This window comes from Mytilus galloprovincialis, chromosome 1 (genome assembly GCF_965363235.1).
Source record: "Mytilus galloprovincialis chromosome 1, xbMytGall1.hap1.1, whole genome shotgun sequence".
Taxonomy (NCBI): Eukaryota; Metazoa; Mollusca; class Bivalvia; order Mytilida; family Mytilidae; genus Mytilus; species Mytilus galloprovincialis.
Window position 1 is genome coordinate 20,943,935 of NC_134838.1, and position 25,572 is coordinate 20,969,506.

At 31.5% G+C, this 25,572-nt stretch overlaps 2 protein-coding genes across 13 annotated transcripts in view; one reads left to right on the top strand and one right to left on the bottom strand.

Annotated features, from left to right (window-relative positions):
- Positions 1-225: 225 nt before the first annotated feature.
- On the bottom strand, positions 226-24,149 carry LOC143068849 (ubiquitin thioesterase OTU1-like). 4 transcript variants are annotated; one of them, XM_076243211.1, is made up of 2 exons: positions 24,032-24,149; positions 226-2,185 (listed from the first exon to the last, which is right to left on the bottom strand). In XM_076243211.1, exon 2 carries the CDS (start codon positions 2,170-2,172, stop codon positions 1,246-1,248), a length of 927 nt encoding a protein of 308 aa, XP_076099326.1. In that variant the 5' UTR covers positions 2,173-2,185; positions 24,032-24,149; the 3' UTR covers positions 226-1,245. The 4 variants fall into 4 exon arrangements, with proteins under 4 accessions (XP_076099326.1, XP_076099317.1, XP_076099307.1 ...); XM_076243202.1 differs by lacking the exon at positions 24,032-24,149 and adding an exon at positions 13,485-13,592; XM_076243192.1 differs by lacking the exon at positions 24,032-24,149 and adding an exon at positions 3,920-4,014.
- Positions 3,770-25,572, top strand: part of LOC143068808 (6-phosphofructo-2-kinase/fructose-2,6-bisphosphatase-like) — a 53,993-nt gene continuing 32,190 nt past the window's right edge. Inside the window, exons 1-3 of one of the 9 annotated variants that reach the window (XM_076243164.1) lie at positions 3,836-3,857; positions 8,207-8,227; positions 23,212-23,337. In XM_076243164.1, the coding sequence (XP_076099279.1) occupies positions 3,851-3,857; positions 8,207-8,227; positions 23,212-23,337 (154 nt within the window). In that variant the 5' untranslated portion in view covers positions 3,836-3,850. Of the gene's footprint in view, positions 3,858-3,917; positions 4,048-8,206; positions 8,228-9,913; positions 10,041-13,973; positions 14,100-18,652; positions 18,805-23,211; positions 23,338-25,572 lie in introns of those variants that run through there. The other 8 variants (XR_012976253.1, XM_076243117.1, XM_076243125.1 and 5 more) reach the window with 8 other exon arrangements.

The following is a 25,572-nucleotide window of genomic DNA, read 5'->3' on the forward strand; positions in this document are numbered from 1 at the left end:
ATACCAATGTAATTTGGTTTCTTGAGAAATAAAGATAAATATACAATGTATATACGGAAAAAGGCAATGACCTTAAATGACAAATGTAAAACAATTCAAACAAGAAAACTAACGTATGTTATGTACAAAATAATGAAGAAAAAACAAATATGATATACAGCATATGCATGCAGACAGTACCCCAATCACATATGTAATATCTACATTGTAATAAAACGGCAAAAACAAAATATTGTTCAATTTAATAATAATAATAATATTAATACAAAATACTGAAAATATGACATTTTAAATAAATACAAATCTAGGTAAGTAACATATCAATTTAATATCCATACATTGAAGCTTAGATGTGAGTATTTCATAGAACATACGTTTCAGCTGATAAAAGGAATCACACACACATTCATGTACATATTTATAAACCCTAATGAAAACACCTGACTTTTTATTCATTTTAACACAGTCAAATCACAACAATGTAGACAGATTTGGAGATAAAGTCACTTACAATCCTACAAATTAATTTAAAGAGGAAACAATAAACTTGCTCTGATCAGACTGATCTACATTTCATGTTACATGTGTTATTACATATTACATCTGCTGAGTATGTTGCACATTCAGTGATGGAACAGTCACAATCAGTTCTAGAATTAAATCTGATAACAGGAGATTTCTCTTTCCCAAACGGTAAATTTTCTCACCTGACTATTGACCATATTATAATTAGAGTTACGTTCTCTTTGAGAGTCAACTTGTACAGCTTTATATCTAACTTACTTAGTTTTATGTTATTGAAGATGTACATGTAAGTATAAGTAATATTTACTTGTTTAAGTGAATTTATTGAATTATCTCCCCTTACACTAGTGCAGAATGTACATCTAAAAAAAAAAAATTAAAAAAGTGGTTTTAACCTTAGAAATTGACAAATTTTGGAAAGTCAAAACATGACTCCTGCATTTTTTATTGGTTTGCATGTTCATGTATTTTATATAAAAATTCAAAAAAAATGATACATGTATTGCAATTTATTTGCGTGATTGCAATACATAGGTATTTCATTTACAAGTACATTTTATCTTTCTTGTAAAATTAAGGGTGGATTTAAAATAAGTTACTTGAACAAGTAAGATTCTGACTTGCACAAGTGAATTGATCATCTGACTGATATGTTATGCCTATAACTGAGAGTAATACTGATGGTAACTCAATATCTATTACAAATTATACAATAAATTATCATTTAACTTCACCAAAGCTAACATGTCCAGAAGCTTTAGCATGCTTTTGAGCTTCACTCTGTCCTGTGAACATTCTTTGACAGATCAAACATTTGATAGAAAAATTAGTCACATCAGTATATTGTCTGGCCTGTCTAGCTTCAGTGGCAATTTCTTGTGCCTGACCAAGAATGGATGCATTGTCTGCAGGAAAAATTGTTTGAACAGGTAACGATGAGTCAAATGGTTCCAACACAAGAGGGTCATAATGAACACCATCATATATAATAAGAACACGCTGGTCGTAATGGAGATCTTCTCCAAATCTATCTATTCTACAACTTTGAGTATCCACAACATCAATTTCTACATCATAATACTTTGATAATATTGAAATTTCTATAGCACCACCCCATGTATCATCCTTCATTATCCATTTACAATAACTAGAATTAGATCTTCCTAGGAACACATCAGAATATGTCTGTGGATCACTCATCACAACCCCAGCTATAAGTTGTCTAATGGATGGTGCATAATCTAAATCAATCTTTCCACCATTCATGACAGCATTAATGCTTGTAAACAAACAGGAGTTATTAGCTGGTACAACTTTTCTCATTAGAACCCCTCTCCCCATCAAATTCTGGTCCTGCATTACATCACCAATGTTTCTCTGCAATGTATTTCTAACAACTCTCTCCTCTTCCACGATAAGTGTGTCCCCTGATCTGAATGGCAGGGAAGATAACAGTAAGTCTTCCTTTGACAGATCAATAGATTTGGGAGGATAACTCTGTCTAACTCTTATGTATTCCTTAGGAATTTTAGTCAGTTCTGATATTCTATCTTTGAGCTGTCCTACATTAGAGGACAATTTTAGCCCTGTTAAACTGTGCTGTCCAGTCTTGGTTTTACATCTTAGATTCAGTACCGTATTACTCATTGTTACACACAATCTGTAAATACAAATGTAGAAAACATATTAATTATTGATCAGTTAAAAATGTCTTCTAGAATTCTATTTTGTTTCAAGTTTGTGTGTTTTAATTTGAATGTCCCCCATGAAAGGAAGGTCAAGTTAAGACAAACCCTGTCAGAAGGACTAGCACATCTTACATTTTTCTATAATTGAAAAAATTCAGTCCCTCAGGCCTCAGTACATGTAGTAAATAATAACTTTGAATTTTTATAAATTACCACAAAAAATTATATGCTACTCAATTACTTTTTTAGTATTCTACATTGTATATTCAAATATGGTACACCTTATATTATTACAGTAAAATTATTTATAGAATCTGGGCTGGCCTAATCTCATCAAACTAGAAAACTTGCATAATTTACCAATTGAAAAGGTCCAAAATACAAATGATTTTTAATAATTTGTCAAAAAAGTACAAATGTAGTAGCTTATTTTGAATTTAAAAAATAACCATAATTAGTAGAAGTACATGAATGACAGATCTTTTCTAAGATGCAATTCATGTTTATAGTCAGCAATTCAATCTTGTACATGTTGAATAGGGATTAACCATGTTTACAAGGATAGTTCATTCAGCTTGTTTATTTACCTACATTTCTTACAAAAAATTAAAATTTTGTATTTAATAGTTAAATACTTCATTTTTGTATATTTTTTATATACATGTAATTATAAGCCACACATAATTAAATTTTGAGGGAATGAGTGGTATACATGTACATGGACTAGCAGGTACCTTAAAATTTAAAGGACAAACAGGTGCATTAGGAGGTGTATATCCTTGAGTCATCTTTCGTATCATATTTAACTTGTTTTATACAGATGACTGGCTGGTCCAGGGGGAGGGTTCTGGGGGTTGGAACCCCCCTTTTTTTGGACGATCAATGCATTTGAATGGGGACATATAGTTGGAACCCCCCATTTGTCCTGGGTTGGGAACCCCCCTTTTTAAAATGGCTGGATCTGCCCCTGGATGAGATAAATATCTTAATCATCTAGTGATTTCCTTGTGATTAGCACAATGTTTATCAAGACAAAGCTTTATTAAGAGTGAGTCAATAGACTACTGGTACATTTGTATATGCAATACAATTACAAACATAAGCTCTGAAGAGCTTTTAAAACCGACAAAAAGCACATTTAAAATCCTACTTCCAAAGTGAAATTTAGGTAAAAATAGTGAAATTTTGAAAATACTGACATTTCAGGGGCAATAACTCTAAAATAGGAAACAAATCTGAAGCCTATATATAGGACATTTCTTACATGACCTGAGACCTGGAGACAGTGTGTAAACAAAAAAAAATAAAATAGTCTTGCAAGACGTCATAATTATTTGGACTAAACAAATCCATACAAATAACTATTTCAGAATGCAGAATGTATTTATCAGTTATATTTTGATCATCAAATTGATGACCTGAAAGAAATGCAATCAAAGTCGAAAGACAAGTGTAAATACTAATGGAACAGGAAGGGACTGGTTTTCAAGTTGTATTTTATCAGTATTTCAAATTATTGACCAGTATTTGCCAGAATTTTCCAGTTTTTCATCCCTGGTCTTGGATTTTCCTTGGTCAGTTTTTAGTTTGAGGGATTATTAGATATCTGTTGAATTGGATAACAATATAGGAGCGATATGTCAAGTAAGAACAATATATTTATTACCAATAATTTTGATTTCAGTCAATATTTTTTAAGAACAGACCTGTGAAGCTGTTGTGTTAGTTTGAAGTATGCTTCCTTTGCAACGGAAGTGAGAAAAACGTCATTTATTATTGTGCACATTACAGAACCGGATGTCGCGTTTATCAGGAACTCCTCTGCCAAATAAAGGTAAAATAACGGATAAATCTTTAAATGATGTAATATTTATGAATTTGAATCGCTTAGAGATATATCAAGACCAATTTAGCACTCTTTAACTTACGTTTTACATTACGTTTGAATCGATAAACGAAGAAAATGTTAAGGGCATTTTTAAAGGGGAAGTAACTCCTATCTTATCATATGAGCTTGTAGACTGTTTCAAAAAAATTCATACTAAAACAGTATATAAAATGGGTTGTAGTAAAAACTTAATGGTGACCAAATCCGTATTTACAGAGTCAGACTAATGCTAAAATGATAAATGCTTATTGGGAAAGAACCAGAGAGCATTCTAGTCCAAGATACATGTACAATGTACATGTCATGTATATTTTTTTTGGGAGGGTAGCTATGATACGACACCCCCAAATTCTGACAGTCCAAAAGTCTGACAAACTAATAGACTGACAGTCCAATAATCCAATAGTTTGTTAATAGGACAGTCCAATGATCTGAGACGTAGCTGTGCTCAGGGCTCACGCTACAAGGCAACTAGGGCGAAGAAGTCGCCTTCCCGACGTCACTTCGCTTTCCCCAACCCCTAAAAGCGAAAACAAGTCACCCTGTTCTTGACGATACTCGCTTTCAGTCGCTTCTGTCATTGGACATTTTCAATTTTTACCAAGTTGATGAAAAATCAATTTTTATTGATAATTAAAGAAATTCAGACATAAACGATTCATTATCTTTAGAAAAGAGGTTGAAGCATTGTCTTCGCAGTGTGTAGCAGGTTATTTGATAAAAAATACAGCTTTTTCATCACTTCGTACATTTTCGCAAGTTCCGGTGCTTTTTACTCGAAAACGTACATCAACCTAAATTTCGACGGCAAAATAAGTTTGTTACTTCATTTAGACGTGAGTAATTTAATTTTGGATGTAACGCATCTTCTGATTGGCTGACGTTATTTTGTTATCAGCCCATAGACATAATTTAGTCATGTGACCGTGACGTCATCAATGTTTTTTCATGGTCTTCTACGGTTTAAAATGGAATTTAGAAATAAATTATAAGAAATGACTGTAATATTTTTTCTGTCTATTCGAAATAACATAAAAAATGTGGTGCACACTGTTAAATAACCCGCTACGCGCGTTATTCAGTGTGCACCACATTTTTTATGTTATTTCTTCATAGACAGAAAAAATATTACAGTCATTCCTTAATAAAAGTTGCCTCCAGTAAATGTTTAATCCATTTATTGCATTAAAAACGTCATGTTCCTTTCCAAATAACTTGTCAAACATCGTTTATTTATGTAAATTTTCTTGCATTCGTCCGCCATTGACCGATTTCTAAACTACGGATGTGAACTGGACCAGCTATGACCGAAATCCGTACTTTTACAATAATTACTACGGACGCACGGATGGAACAGCTGACAGAAGAATATTGATCCCAAAGGGAAAAATTATGCATTCCACACGCATTAAGAGACTTTTGGTTACATTTAATTGATTGGTGTATATAATTCCCTATATTTTTTATGGATTGTTTCAAACTATTGATTAAAGTTGCTTAACTCTGAGACTATTATACTAATATCAATATATTATGGCCCAGCTTAATAACTTTTATATTTTTTTATGAGAAACACTGAATTTCATACACAAGATAATTTTTAATTAAATTGTAATTGATATATTATAATTTCTTTACATTTTTTACAGTGAGTTGACTGTTAGTGTTGCTCTCCACCAATTGCAACTCATTCAAAATTTTGACCAAATTGCAATTTGTTTTATTAAACCAAATTGTTCAACTGGTCAGAATAATGAACAAATTGTTCAGTCAAAATGTGAAAGTGCAAGGTGATAAAATAAAATATACTTACAATCCTATAAGACTTTAACTCCACTTTAATGATGTTGTGACAAAATTAGTTTATCAGTTTGTATAGTTATATTATATTCATTTCCATGCTGAAGAGGAACTGTTTATTTTGAATTGCTATAAAATTGTCCAAACTAAGCTTTCATACAGTTTTTCTTTCTAAAAGTATTCTATATTTATAAGAATCAGATATCATTTTAAATAAAACATCATATATTCAGTAAAATATGTCTGAAATAACAATATGCTATTGATAAGTTTTCAGGGGAGATAACCTAAAATATTATTCTTTTGAATAAAGACTTTTTGAAAGAAATGTTATTATCTCCCCCATGGAAACTTCCTACAAACATATATTGCAATTTTACACATATTTTACTGAATATGAAATGTTTTAATTCACATAATGTCTGATTCTTATAAATATAGAATACTTTTAGAAAGAAAAACTATATGAAAGCTTAGTTTGGACAATTTAATAGCAATTCTAAATAAACAGTTCCCCTTCAGCATGAAAATGAATATAATATAACTATACAAACTGATAAACTAATTTTGTCACAACATCATTAAAGTGGAGTTAAAGTCTTATAGGATTGTAAGTATGTTTTATTTTATCACCTTGCACTTTCATGACTTGGCTGTGGTTTTCTACAGCAGTTGGTTCAAATTTCTGACCAGTTGAACAATTTGATTTTATAAAACAAATTGCAATTTGGTCAAAATTTTGAATGAGTTGCAATTGGTGGAGAGCAACACTAACAGTCAACTCACTGTAAAATATATATATTTTTTTTTTAGTGCTAGATATTTAGTTGGTAGTTTCTCACAAGAACCTTAGTAAAACTTAAACAACTTTTAATTTCAAATGTTACTTTAATTGTAATTTTTTTTACTCAGATATGAATTGAACAATATAAAAAGAACATTATTTACATATGGCCCTTTATACTATTGTAAAATCCAAACATTGTTGCGCACCGCGCGAATGAGCACTTCTCTTTCAAATCTCACCACTTCTCCCTATCAGTTTCAAAAAGAGAAGTCACTTCTCCCTATAATTCTGAAGTAGTGTGAGCCCTGGCTGTGCTGCTGTAAAGAATATATATGAATATCGTCTTCCTATAAGCTTATTACCATTAGCATACTGCCAAAACGAAAGCAGTTTTTAAGCACATTCACATTGACGTTCGGATTGAATTGCACCCTCCTTCTTACATCTCTGTTACCAAGACCGGATAACTTTGACCTGGAAAATCAATCTTATGAAAATGTTAACTGTTTGGTTTGTCTGTTCATGCTGAACTGCCCCCTAGCTGGATCTCTAGCGCTGACTGTGTGTTTAGGTGGGGATTGCCCTTATATGTGTAATACATGTATCACCAATTCATAGTATGTCGCATCGCCATCGGGTTGCATACAAAAAAAAGATGCTAAATTGCAAGAATTATTCAGCAAATTGAATTCTCATAATTTACAATCAGCACTGCTGTCATAAGGGAGTTGAGATTAATTACCTACCAAACATACATTATTTCTGGTTTATCCTGCACAATGACAATCAATAAAACGCTTGATGAACGTTAATAGTGCAGGGATACAGGCGATCCCCTCTATCTGGTAAATGACATCATAAAGATGTGCATAATTGACGAGTTTTTTTGGGTGAAGGACAAACTCGAAAGTAGTCCATTACATGATTACATCGCAATGAAGGCTAGACTCAGTCTCAAAATAAAGTGTCCGCAAAATAAAATAAAAATAATAAGTTGGTTAACAGTAAGGCATTTATTTCTAAGTGATTATATATAGAATTAAGCTGTCTCATTGCATTTCTAGATTAATAAAAATATGTAATAACACTTTTTCTTAGTCATTGTAATTTGTTCCCCCTCTCCTAGGCTTGGAAATTGATTCCTCTCCCCTTATAGATCAAATTGGAAATTGATAGATGTATTTAAACTAATTACACTTATTGTGTTGTTACATATTAATTAGTATTACCATGATTACTATATATATACATGTAGCTATCAATCATGAACTAAAAATATTTGTTAACATTTAGGGTTTAGATTAATTTTCAAAACATGTTGTAATGTATTGAACCCCATTTAATGTACATGTATTATGACCTCAGCTCCTTTAGATATCAGAACTTCAAATAATCAAAGCATGCCCAACATGAACTAATTGAAATAAGGTTTGTTATTTAATAATTTTTAGCATGATAGTGATTTATTGCCAGGATACTATGTCACACACAATGATACGTTTCCATTATATATTTTAGCAGAAACTGGCCTGCCTCAAGGTATGATTACACACTTTTATGCAACACTCTATCATTCTAAATTTTAAAAACATATTAGTGTGACATACTAGTATCTACTCCTGCTTAGTAATATCCTCATGCTAAGTCATTTAGAAAATTTGATATGCATTTATGGGCATTATGTTGTCTGGTTTGTGCATCCGGCGGTTCATTGGGTCGTCTGTCTATCCCGCTTCAGGTTTAATTAAGTTTTTGGTCAAGGTAGTTCAAGTCATATCAACTTGAAACTTAGTACACATGTTCCCTATGACATGATCTTTCAAATTTTAATGCAAAATTAAAAATTTTACCCCATTTTCACAGTCCACTGATTGATGAACATAGAAAATTATAGTGCGGATGGGGCATCCATGTACTATAGACACATTCTTGTTTTGTGTGTCTTCAGGTTAGTTCGTCTTCAACCTCAGAAAATTCTAGTCTGTCTTTTCTGAAGTTTTCACAAATTATTAAATAGAGCTTTACATTTTATTTTATTATTCAACTATTTTTAATTTCAGCTGACAAACAATTGGGAAATATTAGCTTTAATTTTACAAAAGGATAAAAGTACATAAGCAGGCGGGGGGTATTAATGTTGATAATACAACACGCTACATTTGGAAGTATTATTATCTGCCCTTATTTCTGTATTGTATGATCTTATTTTGCATATAACCTGTATATTACTTAAGAACAGATTTAATAGAAATCTTTAAAAAAGTATTCTGATAAATATCTGTAAGAAAATTCAGTCAAAATGGATCATTATTACATCCTGTTCTATGTCAAATATTATATGATTAAGAATACATTCCTGCAAAATTTTCTGCTTTGCCATTTTACTGACTTCTGATTTAGTCAATACTTTCTAATTATACACTATTTAATTTTATTCTTGAAATATTTTCAATATTAATTATATATGTATATCTTAAGCTCTAGGCCATGATTCTGGGTACAGCTGTTCATTCAAACATGTCCTTAAAAAATTGTTCATGTTTTTCACGGAATTTTGTGAAATTTTCAAAAAATGCAATTATACAAGTTCTTTTTAAGAAGATATTGTACTCTGACTGAACCTCGTTATAAGATTGGTAAGTAGTAATAGTTAGGGAGATATTGTTATTCATTTTACGGTATCTGTCACCTGACTGAAAAGGATGATAATGCAATCTGAAATCCATTGAAGAAAAGTGTATATGGCTGCTTTTTAATTTGATATATAAAAGTAAGCTGATATTGGAGATTTGACAAGATGTGATTTTATCCGTTTTTAATGAAAGATTTTTATTATTTAATATACGAATTTCGAAGAAGAATTTGAAAATGATGAAGCAAGAATGACAATCTCTCTAAAAGCAACTGTGAAATAAATAATTGTTTCTACTTAATGTTGTAAAACTTGTGCATAAATAAAAAAGAATTTGGAATATTTATGCAACATCCATGTAGGCCTAAACAACAAATATTCCTTATTTGTAAATAACACATACATGCATTTGCATATTTAATAATATATATATACAATGTATTTCCTAGTTGTGTTTAAATAGAGACATAAAAAGGTAATAGGAATGAAATAACCTTCTGACAACCTTCAAATATTTGGTCATGTCGTCCTAAAGTGACTGAAATTTATGTATATGCTTTATATTACTTGGTCAGTGGAACATACATTTAAACTGTACAAATTACTATAAGATGTTTGATAAAACATTTGGCAGGTCTGATAAACAAATATTAGGATTTAGATAAATATTTTTTCTGTTATGTAATAATACTCCATTAGAAATGCCTTGTTTTATTAAAGGTAAGTAAAAGCTGTTTTATTTATTTCTATTTATATTGTTGATGACAGAAATAATTAAAGGTATTGTATATGTATGGGTTCTTTCAGAACTCCACTGACATGAGTAGATTGAGTGACACATTTGATTGCATGCAATATAAACTCGTGATACTTAATTTTTCATAAATTTGGGTGAAAAAGAAAAAGAAAAGTTGGGCAACTACCAAACAGTACAGTTTCATTTGCAAAAAAAATAACTGAAGTGAAAAATGGTGTTTTTTTTTCTGCTAAGTAACTTTTCCTCCATGGGAATTTTTTTTTTAAATGCTTGATTTGCATAGGATTTTTTTCAATTAAAAAAAATCATCTTATTTAAAGTATTATTGCATTGCGAAGAACAAATATTTCATCAATGAATTTTCTACTCAGATATTCTCATGAATATTCTTTTTATACAAGATACATCTTTTTAACTCTGATAAAGTTTTTTCGTAGGCAATACGTTTCAACTGAGTCACTACACAGGCGTCGAAAGGCGCCATTATGGAGTAAAGGGGGTGGCGTCAAATGGCATCATTATGGAGGAAAGGGTTAATCTGAAAAGAAATTTGCTAAATCACAAAGTTTTGATAGAATTTATTGGAATTGACAATTTTAATGCCCCTGCTGTAGGCAATGGGTACATTAAGTGTTAACCCTCTTTCTGTCCTTTTGTCTGTCCTTCTGTCCCACCCATTTCTGTTTCAGCATTCCTAATACAAATTTCATGAAACTCGTACATAAGCTACGAACCAACATTGGTAGACAGTGTTTGAATTTTGACTGAAAGTTACATACTGTTAAAGAGTCATATCCTTTATAACTTTGAAAATTACAAATTTGAATGCCCCCACTGTAGTCAACAGTGTTGCCCATCTTTCCTTCTCACCATTGTCCTTCAATCCATCCATCCCATTTTAGTGTTTGCACTCAAACTAAAGTTTTCCTTATGCAAATTTTATGAAACTCATATACACAGCGCTAAGTTCCACAAAACACAAACAGATTTCAATTGGGGCCAAGTCATTTACTGTTAGAATTATGTCCCTCTTTATCTTGGAAAATTACAAAGCTTGACTGGGGTCAGTTTTTGTCCTCATACACATTTTCTTTTATTTTTAAATGAAAAGGCTGATTTATTTAAAGAAGAAAAAAACAGAAGATAATAAACTGAGATATTATGGGGAAATTGTATCCTTCTAATTAATATTTATTTATGTAACATCCTGCTTTCAGTTTTAAAAGTTTTATTTTTGAGAAAAGATAGAACTCTGAATAATGCAAACATTTTTAGCTACGCAATAACATCATTTATAATGAACCCATCAAACTGCTCTCCATTTAGCTGATAGTGTTAAAAGTACTGTCCAAATTTAGAATGCTTTTGTAAAAGTACAGATAAAAATCGGTCACAATTATACTTCCCAATTGCGTCACTGCATGTAATTGTACATGTATACAATCATTATAAATATCTATGTAAACAGAATCAGGATATTAAAACAGTTTGATTAGGGCCAAACAAAATATTTAGTCCCTGAAAAACATTCTACAAAAAAAACCATAAAAAACCCAGACTTCAATGTCCCCTGAAGATGCAAATATTTTATCAGTGCAAGAGCAATAACTCCAATATATTTTTTTTCTTTTATAAACTTTTTTTCACAAATATATCCTACAAGAAAAGTTGCCTGACCATGAAATGGCTTAGATTTTAATTCCCCTTAAATTTCTTCAAGACATTGCTGATTTAAACATTAACCTTTGCTATAAAATGTTAATTAAAAGTCTGGAAAAAATTAATTTGTAATTATTGCAAGGAGAGACCAACAGTTTTAACCTAATGTATAATTAATGACGATTTGCAGGTTTCAGAAGTTGAAGTCACTTCAAGTCTTTTTGGAAGAAATATGGGGAAAACATCGCTGTGTGCTATGTTAATTTCCATGGTGCTATTTAAAAATTTAGGGGGAGAAAACTGTAATCAGTATAAACACAAATAGTGCAAGCCTTAGGTAAAGCTCTGTATGATTGTGTTGATATTAAAGTTTCTTGTTGTTTTATGTAATCAATGTCACATTTTTGTCTCAACTGACTTTGAATGTTTTTTGCATAGTTTACAATTTGTGTATTGGTTGGTGTAAATTAGGGCACCAATTATGATAAGTCTGGTATTTGGTGTGCAGTTTTATAAGAATTGGCATTTCTTATTTATATATAGTAGTCATGGTTCATTGATAGACTTTGAATGTTTTGTTTTAAATATTGTCGTATATATGCATTATAGTACCAAAATTACCAAACCATCCTGTGTGAATGGTTTTACACTAGTATATTTTTGGGGCCCTTTATAGCTTACTGTTCGATGTGAGCAAAGCTCAGTGTAGAAGATCATACTTTGACCTATAATTGTTTACTTTTTTATATGAGGCAGGCATAACCTGTGAATGGGGACGAAGTCTGTATGATTTTTTTTTATAAATCAAACATGTTAAAAAGAGAAACAGAAATACCGTAACATTTCCGATTTTGGTTCTGTTGTTAGGGATTTAGTTGTGACGTTATGACGTCATATTCAATGTAAACAAGGAACGTAACGTTTCCGATTTTGGTTCTGTTGTTAGGGATTTTAGTTGTGACGTTATTTAAGTTATGATGTCATATTCAATGTAAACAAAGAAACGCTGTCATCAGGTAACGTTTTTATTTTTGTAACAAACAATTTTTAAAAATGAATTAGTATTGAGTTCCTTTCTTAGACTGATAAATATACATTTTATTCAAAGTCTCATGCAAACAAGACCGGAAACTGAAGTAGATTTCTGCGCAGATCCGGAAATTAAAAAACGCGACAAAAAAAAAATTGAGCGATTTTGCGTTCATTAGTACAATGAAAATATCGGGAAAGTTGTCTCATTTGCACTCATACCACATCTTTCTATATCTATATAAGACATACATGTATCTCTATGTCAAAAGTTTATATTCATGCAAATACAAGACAAATACTTTATTTAAAAATATATTTGCTTAGTAAATTTGTATACAGAAATTAGGGGCCTTAAATATGGCTGAGTGGTCTAAGAAGTTAATCTGCTGTATCACTAGCCTGTCAACACTACATTTCCATGACAATGGCACGTGTGCCCTTAGTTTCTAGCAAGACGATTTTCATATCACTCTACTGTGCCGAGATATGAAATTACCAAGATCAAAGGAAAATTTCATTAAAAAGGGATAAAAATCTTTGATATCACTTGTTTTCCCTGGTTTCTTCCTTCAATACCAGTCCAAGGAAACAGCCTTAAAACTCCTAGTGAAAACCCTGTATGGGCAGGTTACCAATTAAGAAATTCTATCCAAGTTTTGTGTAAAGGATTGTGCTGAATGGTTGAATTGTTAAATTAATTTAGTGTGAGTTCTTACCTTATACCCATAATTTATGCTGAGATAGATGCATCTGTTTAGACAGTATCCAAATCTAATATAAATCTTTTATAAAGAAGGGATCTGTCAATGTAGATCATAATTGTTTATTGTGTCTATGTTTATTTATGTATTAGTGAGATTATTACATAAAATTTTAATCTTGAAATCTGCAAAGTGATTAAGCTTTTAAATAATAATACTCTATTGCAAAAAGTTAAACCCTGATGGGTTAAAATTCAAACACGTCATATAAACAAGTGACCAGGAACATACAATACTTGATAAAAGTGTTAAAAAAGTCAAGTTGATGTTTATGATATATATTAAGTATATAATTTACCAATGTGGACCTTATTTTCGCAATTCTATTGATTGCTTAATATAGTCTACAACACTAGACAAAATATCTTTATTGAGATCTAGAATAGTTTTAAACTTAGAGTTTGAGTCTACATTTATTTATGTATTAGTAAGATTTAAATACAGTGAATGTGTACATGTAATAAAGGCATTGTATTGCATCATATATTGTTTAATGTGTGACAAAATTAGATCTGAATGACAAGGATTATTACATTATGTCTCTTCTGACTGGTGATAGGAAAAATGAAGGTAAATAGATAATGATTAGTGATTGTGATTGTTGTATAAAAGTTTTTTTTTACCTTCTAAAAAATTCTTGAATCAATTGAAATGAAAAGAAGATAATTTTTTTTATTATGGTTAATATGTATAGAGACGTGCTTAAAGTAGATATACTCTACACACCCTAGATCATTCTGCAGATATTCGGGTAACAGTACTATATTTTTCAACTCTTTCCGATTTAAAACAATTTTTATACGACCGCAAAATTTGAAAAATTTTTCGTCGTATATTGCTATCACGTTGGCGTCGGCGTCGTCGTCGTCGTCGTCGTCGTCGTCGTCCTGCGTCCGAATACTTTTAGTTTTCGCACTCTAACTTTAGTAAAAGTGAATGGAAATCTATGAAAATTTAACACAAGGTTTATGACCACAAAAGGAAGATTGGTATTGATTTTGGGAGTTTTGGTCCCAACATTTTAGGAATTAGGGGCCAAAAAGGGCCCAAATAAGCATTTTCTTGGTTTTCGCACTATAACTTTAGTTTAAGTTAATAGAAATCTATGAAATTTTGACACAAGGTTTATGACCACAAAAGAACGGTTGGGATTGATTTTGGGAGTTTTGGTTTCAACAGTTTAGGAATTAGGGGCCAAAAAAGGGCCCAAATTAGCATTATTCTTGGTTTTCGCACAATAACTTTAGTTTAAGCAAATAGAAATCAATGAAATTTAAACACAATGTTAATGACTACAAAAGGAAGGTTGGTATTGATTTTGGGAGTTTAGGTCCCAACAGTTTAGGAATTAGGGGCCAAAAAGGGACCCAAATAAGCATTTTTCTTGGTTTTCGCACCACAACGTTAGTATAAGTAAATAGAAATCTATGAAATTTAAACACAAGGTTTATGACCATAAAAGGAAGGTTGGTATTGATTTTGGGAGTTTTTGTCACAACAGAATAAGGGGCCCAAAGGGTCCAAAATTAAACTTTGTTTGATTTCATCCAAATTGAATAATTGGGGTTCTTTGATATGCCGAATCTAACTGTCATGACTGTGTATGTAGATTCTTAACTTTTGGTCCCGTTTTCAAATTGGTCTACATTAAGGTCCAAAGGGTCCAAAATTAAACTTAGTTTGATTTTGACAAAAAATGAATCAGTTAGGTTCTTTGATATGCTGAATCTAAAAATGTACTTAGATTCTTGATTATTGGCCCAGTTTTCAAGTTGGTCCAAATCGGGGTCCAAAATTAAACTTTGTTTGATTTCATCAAAAATTGAATAAATGGGGTTCTTTGATATACCAAATCTAACTGTGTATGTAGATTCTTAATTTTTGGTCCAGTTTTCAAATTGGTCTACATTAAGGTCCAAAGGGTCCAAAATTAAACTAAGTTTGATTTTAACAAAAATTAAATTCTTGGGCTTATTTGATATATGCTTTATCTAAATATGTACTTTGATTTTTGATTATGGGCCCAGTTTTCAAGTTGGTCCAAATCAGGATTCCATATCAAGTATTGTGCAATAGCAAGAAATTTTCAATTGCACAGTATTGCACAATAGCAAGAAATATCTAATTGCACAATATTGTGCAATAGCAATTAATTTTCAATTGGAGTTATCTTTGTTTGTATAGAATAGTAGTTGATAATATATGTTGGAAATTTGCCAGACATGACTATGATGTCATTTTATATTTTCATTTGCCAATAACTTTATGTAAATAACTTCATTGGAAATTTGCCAATATAAAATGTTGCTGATGAAGCTTTTTTTTCCTTATCTTATCTAAAATGTTTTTAGATAATGTATGTTGGACATTTGCCAGACATGACTATGATGTCATTTTCTATTTTTATTTGCCAATAACTTTATGTAAATAACTTCATTGGAAATTTGCCAATATAAAATGTTGCTGATGAAGTTTTTTATTGTTTTATACAATAAACAATGTATATTCACTTTTACTACCAACCAATCTTTACCATTCAGTGATAACAAGCACTTTATTTTACATTTTAATATTTTATGATGTATTTAAAAGAGTAGTTATTGTTGCAAACTCCATTAGAAATTTGAATTGATATCAGTTTTGGAAAAAGGGAAACGGGGATGTGAAAAAAAGGAGGGGGGTTTAATTTTTGTCATTTCAGATTTCATAAATAAAAAGAAAATTTCTTCAAACATTTTTTTGAGAGGATTAATATTCAACAGCATAGTGAATTGCTCAAAGGCAAAAAAAACTTTTTTAAGTTCATTAAACCACATTCATTCTGTGTCAGAAACCTATGCTGTGTCAACTATTTAATTTTAGATTTAAAAAGTTTGAAGAAGAAATTTTTAATTGATTTGTAAAATCTTGACATTTGTTTTGTGTAAAAAAAAAACCATGTAATGTCAAAAATTTGATCACAATCCAAATTCAGAGCTGTATCACGCTTGAATGTTTTGTCCATACTTGCCCCAACTGTTCAGGGTTCGACCTCTGCGGTCGTATAAAGCTGCGCCCTGCGGAGCACCTGGTTTTTATTTAAAAGGGAGATAACTACAACTAGATTCTAACTGAAGCAAACAAACAGGAGTTATCTCCAGTTCATGGGAGACATGTCATTCAAACTTATTTCAATATTGAATCTGTAGGCACCTGTTCATTTTTTTTTCATGCTTAATGACTGGGCCATGCAGCAACCAAGCATAAAAAATAACTAGTTTTTAGAGATTAAGTAGTAATTAGATTGTAAGTAATTTTACACTCTTAAAAAAGAAATAATTAAGGAAAATGAATGTTTAAATTCTTGCATCTTTTCACTCTAAGATGGTGTATCAACAGTTTTTCTAATCTTATCCATGAATATAATTTGTCTTTTCTTCCTTCAAGTCCTTTCTAACCTAATAATATTCTGAGATAGTTTGTCATAATAGATGATGACTTACTAAGCAGGAAACCCAAAGATTGTTATACAAATCAGATTAAATATGATAATTGGTTATACAGGATTTAGTTATAAATGACTTACTTTATCAGCTCAAGCCAAGATGTCATTTTTCATTTGTTTATTGTGTTTACTATCGTAGTGGCCAAGGTTTTTTGTTAGTTGCTACATTTTTCTGTTTATAAATACTTGTGAATCACAATGTCATTACAGATACATTTTTAAAAAAATTAGTCAAAATTTTATAGTTTTTGACCGATAAATTCAGTTTAGTGATCATGAATTATAAAGAAAATAGACAATAATTAATAGTTATCCCACTCAGACGTGGTGTGTCAGTGTAAGATCACCCCGATGGCCGGAGGCAAGAGGGTGATCTAACACTGACACACCATGTCCGAGTGGGATAACTATTTTACATCCCAGCTGTTTTAGATTAGACGAAAAACCATTTACAATTCATAAAATCTAGTTTAGAACGCCACACAACCATTATAATATACCTTATATATTACTATATGATTTATACCCTTTATGACCCCCGAACACGATGAGTAGATATCGAACAATTTCAACTCGCCCCACTTGCCAATCGGCCCACACTATATTGCCACTTTATAAAAAAATCACCCCACTCTTGTTTACCGACTCGCCCCACTTTTGAAAAAGTGTAAAATCAAATTGAACAATCAGTCTGACAACTCACTTATTAACGTAAAAGGTTTAAACCCCACTGAATAAAGGTCTGCCAACTCGCCCAAATTATAAAAAAAATCTTGCTTCCTATATGTACATGTATGTTAAATTACTGTTAGTTCGTATCCACTCGTCCTGGTGTAGTGGTATGTGTCTTGGATTGATATGCTAAAGGTCTTGAGTTCGAATCCCAGCATATACACTGGATTTTTTCTACATGAATTTTGATAGATAGTCTTTTCCGTATAATTAATTATAAGTTTTATAGTGGATTTGACGCCAAAATGTTACAGAACAAAGGAAAGCATGCATAACAAGAGTCTAACAAAGAAACTCAAACTAGGGGTGATCTGGTAGGGGTGATCCGGCTCAGATCACCCCTGTTAGAACAAAGGAGCTGGATGTAATAGACATTACTTTATTATTATAAAGGAAGTAGGGTTTGTGAATTTATTGAGCAATATTGAATAGAATGTGTTATCAGTCTATGTATTCTGTAATTGAATTCAGCTTAACTTTTAATCTACTTGAGTTGATAAACCAGTCAAACATTTTACTTTTGTCATTTGTGTCATATTTTTAAATAACTTTTTTTAAACTTTATTTGTATGCAAAACAAGTAATTTGTGAGTCAGCATTTATCTAAATTTAAGCACACTTGGAAGACTTCGGTATAAGCTCACTTGTATGTTATAGCTTAAGTCTGTATACTTGGATGCCTGTCTAATAGATATAAATGAAACACCCACCTTCGCCTCTCATCTCAATGCTATTATAAATTGTAAGAAGTAAGATCTAAATTGACGTAGTAAAGAAAGCAATTTTTTGCACTTGTATATTTTTTGGCATGTACTAATCTTTCAATCAAGTGTGCAATGTTTTAATATACGTACATAGTATGTAAAATCAAACAAAAACAGATTTTATTGAGATTGTCTTAAATAACATTACATATGTAAATATTGACAAACAACACATAAGTGTGTAAAAGAAGAGTTGAAGGTCAATATCCAGGTTATTAAACAGTGTTTAGGAAGTGAGTTGTGAGGTGAACATCATTAAGGATGAATTCAGGAGAAGATCATTGGTGGGGGTCAGGTAGGTCATATTAATGTTTACATATATTTTCAAATACATGTCTTGTAATGTATTTCAAAATTCATTACAAACTATTTTAAATGCCATGTGCATAAACATTGGTATTGTTTCTTAAGTTCTTTCTTTGTATTAAATGCTGGCCTTGAAACAGTTTATCCCAAAACTTACTGGCCTGCAACCAGTTTATACTGATCCTGGCTTCTCTAGTTGCAATTGTGGAAAGCTTAGTAGGGCAATGTTTTTATATTTAAAATTTAATTACTTTAGCATAGGCTTTAGACTTTACTTCATATAAGATAACAATTTTTACCTGATTTTTTTTAATATTTTGTTAGGTCAGTGTCTAGTTGGTGTTCATTTGATTATAAGAATATTTAGGTATGATAGGTCTGTCAAACATTATGTATTGACTTTAAGATCAGGCAAACCAAGTGTCTAGTTGGTGTTCATTTGATAATATTGAGGTATGTTAGGTCAGGGTCTAGTTGGTGTTCATTTGATAATATTGAGGTATGTTAGGTCAGGGTGTAGTTGGTGAACATTTGATAATATTGAGGTATGTTAGGTCAGGGTCTAGTTGGTGAACATTTGATAATATTGAGGTATGTTAGGTCAGGGTCTAGTTGGTGTTCATTTGATAATATTGAGGTATGTTAGGTCAGGGTGTAGTTGGTGAACATTTGATAATATTGAGGTATGTTAGGTCAGGGTCTAGTTGGTGTTCATTTGATAATATTGAGGTATGTTAGGTCAGGGTCTAGTTGGTGAACATTTGATAATATTGAGGTATGTTAGGTCAGGGTCTAGTTGGTGAACATTTGATAATATTGAGGTATGTTAGGTCAGGGTCTAGTTGGTGTTCATTTGATAATATTGAGGTATGTTAGGTCAGGGTCTAGTTGGTGTTCATTTGATAATATTGAGGTATGTTAGGTCAGGGTGTAGTTGGTGAACATTTGATAATATTGAGGTATGTTAGGTCAGGGTCTAGTTGGTGAACATTTGATAATATTGAGGTATGTTAGGTCAGGGTCTAGTTGGTGTTCATTTGATAATATTGAGGTATGTTAGGTCAGGGTCTAGTTGGTGAACATTTGATAATATTGAGGTATGTTAGGTCAGGGTCTAGTTGGTGTTCATTTGATAATATTGAGGTATGTTAGGTCAGGGTCTAGTTGGTGAACATTTGATAATATTGAGGTATGTTAGGTCAGCGTCTAGTTGGTGAACATTTGATAATATTGAGGTATGTTAGGTCAGGGTCTAGTTGGTGTTCATTTGATAATATTGAGGTATGTTAGGTCAGGGTCTAGTTGGTGTTCATTTGATAATATTGAGGTATGTTAGGTCAGGGTCTAGTTGGTGTTCATTTGATAATATTGAGGTATGTTAGGTCAGGGTCTAGTTGGTGTTCATTTGATAATATTGAGGTATGTTAGGTCAGGGTCTAGTTGGTGAACATTTGATAATATTGAGGTATGTTAGGTCAGGGTCTAGTTGTGAACATTTTATAACATTGAGGTATGTTAGGTCAGGGTCTAGTAGTTGGTGAACATTTTATAACATTGAAGTATGTTATGTCATTAAGGTCTAGTTGGTGTTCATATAATAATACAACAGTCTAAGTCTTTCTTTATTTGGGAAATCTACATGTTATCATGCATTCTGTTGTACAAGATACTTGAAGTTTCTTCTGATTCTGATATCAATTTCATAGCAATATTACCCAAAGATTGTTTGATCTAGTTCCAATAAATTTTATTAGAACTTTTTCTTTATGATAAAGAATTTTGTTTTTCGTATTGCAGCTGTTATCAATTTTGGTTGCTTAGTAGAAGTTTAAGAAGTTCTGTTTCAAGTGTTGCTTAGCAGGAAAACTAAACTTATATGAAACAGTGGCAGATCTAGGAATTTTTTATTAGAGGAGCCCCTTTTAAGCTCAAACAAATTTTTCCCACAAAAGGGGGACCTGGACTCCCTGGCTCCCCTAAATCAGCCTCTGTGTCAGTAAACTCTTCATGTGCTCTTCCCCTTTCCCATAAACCCAATCTTTCTCTTACCACCTTTTGTCATTAAAAAATTAAATACCATACAAAATTCTTCTACTAGAATAGAAATCTTTATTTGCATTATATTTTTTTTCACCCCCAAACATTAATTTAGCAATTCACATCCAACCTTATTGTTTAGTTAGTTATCATTATCCAATTTTGGTAAAATTTGTTACCCTTTCTTCTGCATACATTAAAAATGCACACAACATCAAATATCATAAAACTAAATTTTGACACTAAAAGATTTAGATTCTTTTATTTGCTTTTTATGCCCCACCTACGATAGTAGAGGGGCATTATGTTTTCTGGTCTGTGGCTCCGTTCGTCCGTCCGTCTGTGGTTCCGTTCGTCCGTCCAGGTTAAAGTTTTTGGTCAAGGTAGTTTTTGATGAAGCTGAAGTCCAATCAACTTGAAACTTAGTACACTTGTTGCTTATGATATGATCTTTCTAATTTTAATGCCAAATTAGATAATTACCCAATTTCACGGTCCATGGAACATGGAAAAGGATAGTGGAGTGGGGCATCCGTGTACAATGGACACATTCTTGTTATTTAAAGATGTCATTTTTATGTCATTTTGATTAATATCTTTGGCATTACATGATTTCCACTGTGAAAGTGTCCTTAGATGCTGATATTAAAGCAAGAATAGATGTGCTTCAATTCCTCAATGTTATATCCTTGTATAAATTATAATAATACAATAAAGATTTTTTTAATACATTTTAATGGCAATGTGAGGATATGAGATTAAAGAAAGGTTACTGTTACTTATATTTTGGACCAGGAAGCTAACCTGTACAGTGATCTCTCTTTTTAGTTAAACATTCTGCATGAGCTTCAAAGTGAACCTCAATTATAGGTCTAGATTTATAAATAATTTATTTAAGAAAAAAATTATATTACTTTAATGAGTTTCTGAGCAAGATAATAGAAATTACCATTACTTCAAAACCTCAGTTTAGAAATATATTAATGTAAAGCCATTTGATATGGAACATTACTTAACTTAACATTAAATTACTTCCCTATGTCAAGTGATCCTTGAAATGAAACCTTTAACTAAGCTGAATTTATTTCTTTGTATGTTAAAGTAAATTTATGATTACTGTATTTTTGTTTGTTTATTTTTAAACAGTACAAATATATGTTAACTTATTTAAAGCCAAACGTACAAATATATATTAGCCAAAAGGAAAGTATTTAAAAATAAAACGATTATTTTTTATATACTCTGGCACAGTTTTTTAAGTTATTTGGGAGGGGTTTCTGTACAAATATCACATTTGTCTTAGTAACCCCTTCACATATGATTGCACACCAATAGAGAATCCTGCAGTTCAACAAATAAGATAGACAACTATTTCTGTGGCCCACAAGTAGATGAGCTTTTTGATGTGTCTCAATCCGTCCATTTGTCTGTCCCTAATCATGTTGAAGTTTATGGTTTTGGTAAGTTTACCATGAAGGTGTGTAGTCGCTTAAAGTTGATCTTCAATATGATGTGAAATTTAAAAATTATATGCTATATAAATGTTTTGATCTGAATTGCATGGTTCATTACAGAAGAAGTAAATAAAACAAATATTTGAACTGAATCTCCAATATAAATTTACTGGACTTAGAAGTACATTTCTGCCTGTCTGATTGATTATCAACCAGAAGGTGACCTGCCCTGAAGCTTGGGTATGAAGGTGCTCCTACAAATCTATGCATGTGTTGCTTTCAAATATTAAAGCCATAAAATTCCTGCAAATATGATCCTTTACAATTATAGATAATCTGATATCAAAATTCAGGAGGGATGTCAAATTTACTTGCTTTCCTCTGATTTTGCTATTTTGATGTCATACCAAATAGGAGATCATGTTAGAACTCTTTAAAGAGAAAAGTGGAGGATCAAAAAAGGGAGTTTGGGGTAGATCTGCTGCTATTAACCCATTTTGAGTAATTTATTCATTAATTTGTGTATGAGGGATTAAAAACAAAATTAACGTGTCTTTTCTATTACAGGTCCATAACTTGAAAATAACGAAATTCGATTAACATAAAATTGAAAAAGATAATGGGAAATGTGTCAAAGCGACAACAACTCGACCATAGAGTAGACAACAGCCGAAGGCTGCCAATGGGTCTTCAATGTAGTGAGAAACTCCCGCACCCGGAGGCGTCCTTCAGCTGGCCCCTTAAAAATATGTATACTAGTACAGTGATAATTGTTTTCATTAACAAACCGTCATGTTTTACACGAAGGCAAGTTTTAGGTCACAAAGAACTTATCAATATATGTTAAAAACTTTATTACCAACAACTTTTCATTAATCACTAACAGACTTTTCTCTTATTTTCAGCAACATGTCCAAATGTTGTCAAGTGCCCGACTGTCATATCGATGGTTGGCCTCCCAGCCAGAGGTAAAACTTACATGTCCAAAAAGCTTACTCGCTATCTGAATTGGATTGGCATTAAAACTAAAGGTAAGATTCATACTGTTATATAATTCCTTGAAAAATCTATTCATTTTTGGTTTAAACCCCAAGATTTATAAGATTCCTAATTGAACAGAGTCAGTCATAAAATGAAATCTCTAAACACCAAAAATATAAGATCTCCTAAACAGTACATATATTATTGTATAATAACAGCCATACAAAAGTATATGTATGGCTAGCCCTGATACAACCCTACTATCACTACCACACTATCAGTGGATTAACATTAGGCAAACATATACAAACTGTATTTCAAAGCATGTTCATATAAATGTATATGAACTTGGCCGTGAACTACCAGCGTGAACCCATAAAGAATTTTGACATTATTTCAAAAAGGTTACAATTTTTCATTTAAAGTCATTAATTTTCCCATAAGGAAACATTATTCTAACTCATGGATGACCTATCTTGTCTCTAAAAGGTTGCTTGCTTAAAGAAGAGACAATGCAAATATCAATTTTGAAGTTAGTTGCTTGATCTAGTTGGATATAACTCTTTGAACTGTATTTCTTGCTGACATCTATCAAAAAACAGCTTAGGTAGCAAGTTGAATATGATAGATATATCATAAGATATCATAAACTCTGTAATCTGTATTAAACTTACAGTTATTTCTCTTATACACTTGGTGTCCTTCAACAGAACTTTAAATGATTGACCTTGCTATTGAACTGACCTTGTCTGAGATTTTACTGTAGCTGTAGGGCATCAATAATACAATTCCAACTAAGAGCATCTTAAGAATGTGTTTAAATGTTTCTAGTCTGCCATATTTCCAGTTTAACTAATTGCCGTAAAATCAATAACAGTACCATAAGTCCTTTAGTGAAAAGCTTAATTAACAATCATGCAAACATGTGCTTTGTCTTTTTTCTTGAGAATTATGAATACCATCTCAATCAGTAACATGTATTTTCTTTTATATGTAAAAGTCACAAATAACGTTTTTCTAAATGCTTACAATAGAAAGCCAAAGAAAGGCAGGACCAACTTTTCTGTTGGCTACTCATTTTTCTTAACAAATATTTCGGCTAGCTCACAATGTTTATAATTATATTCAAGGTTACCATTTGCCTAACAATTTGTTAGTTGATTTCGCTTCATTTGTTATGCACTTGGAAATGATGATTTAAGTCAGATCTCACCAAATCCCATAGTAACAGGATAACTAAAAGGGAAACACAACCTGTGTCTGCACTGAGGCCAAAACAGGTGTAAACATATATATTGTATAACATTACAGTAATTAGAAAGGTAATTTTAAAATGCTTCAAGCTGTTAATTTTATTTTTGAACATTAAATTGATGAAGTGTCTAACAATGTAACATTTTGTCTTGCCTCTTCGAAGTAATGAATGCCTGACTTATTTGTGCCGTGTCCGGCAATGTCTGCAATGTGGTCGGCATTAAGGGCATACGATACAGTTATGTATACACTGTCACACTAGGGACTATATTTGTAGAAAATGAAAACCAAAGGACAAAACTGTGTCCTTGGACCTGTTTGTATCACCATTTAATTAAGCATATATCTCATTTCCAGGGAGAATATTACACCCTACACTTTCAGTCATTGTTTAATAAATTTGAATGTGTTGCTAGTTTAAAGTTAAAAGTACATGTATTACAATTTAAATTTCAACATTTACATTATACTATCAAAATTACATTAAGCCAAGACATATCTCTGTGACAACAGTGGATTATTACAAAGTTGTTTTGGATTTTTCAAACAATTGATTAGTTTGTATTATAAAAAACATAAAGAAAATATGTTTGTACATGAATCATGTTTCTCAGTGATCAATGACTTCAGGACTTGCACTTTAAATTAAATGTCTTTACTATAATATACAATGTAATTATTTATTGTTTTTTGTTACTGTAGATTCATTTATTTTCGTGGGTATCAATTTTTCGTGCGTTGCTGAAATCTTACATTTTCATGGATATTTGACTTCGTGGTTTTGGCAATTTCTGTTTACCAACCTTTTGAAATATGTTTTTGGTTGAACTTTGAATTCATTGTTCATCTATACCCACCAAACCCACGAAAAATTGGTATCCAACGAAAAATAATAAATCCACAGTTACATGTTAGTTAGTAACAACAGAACTCCTCACTGTGAAGTTGGTTAATTTTTGTTCTATTCACATCTTTAGTGATCACTTCCATTTTCATACCCCATCATAGAGGTGGGAGCATTAAGTTTTACC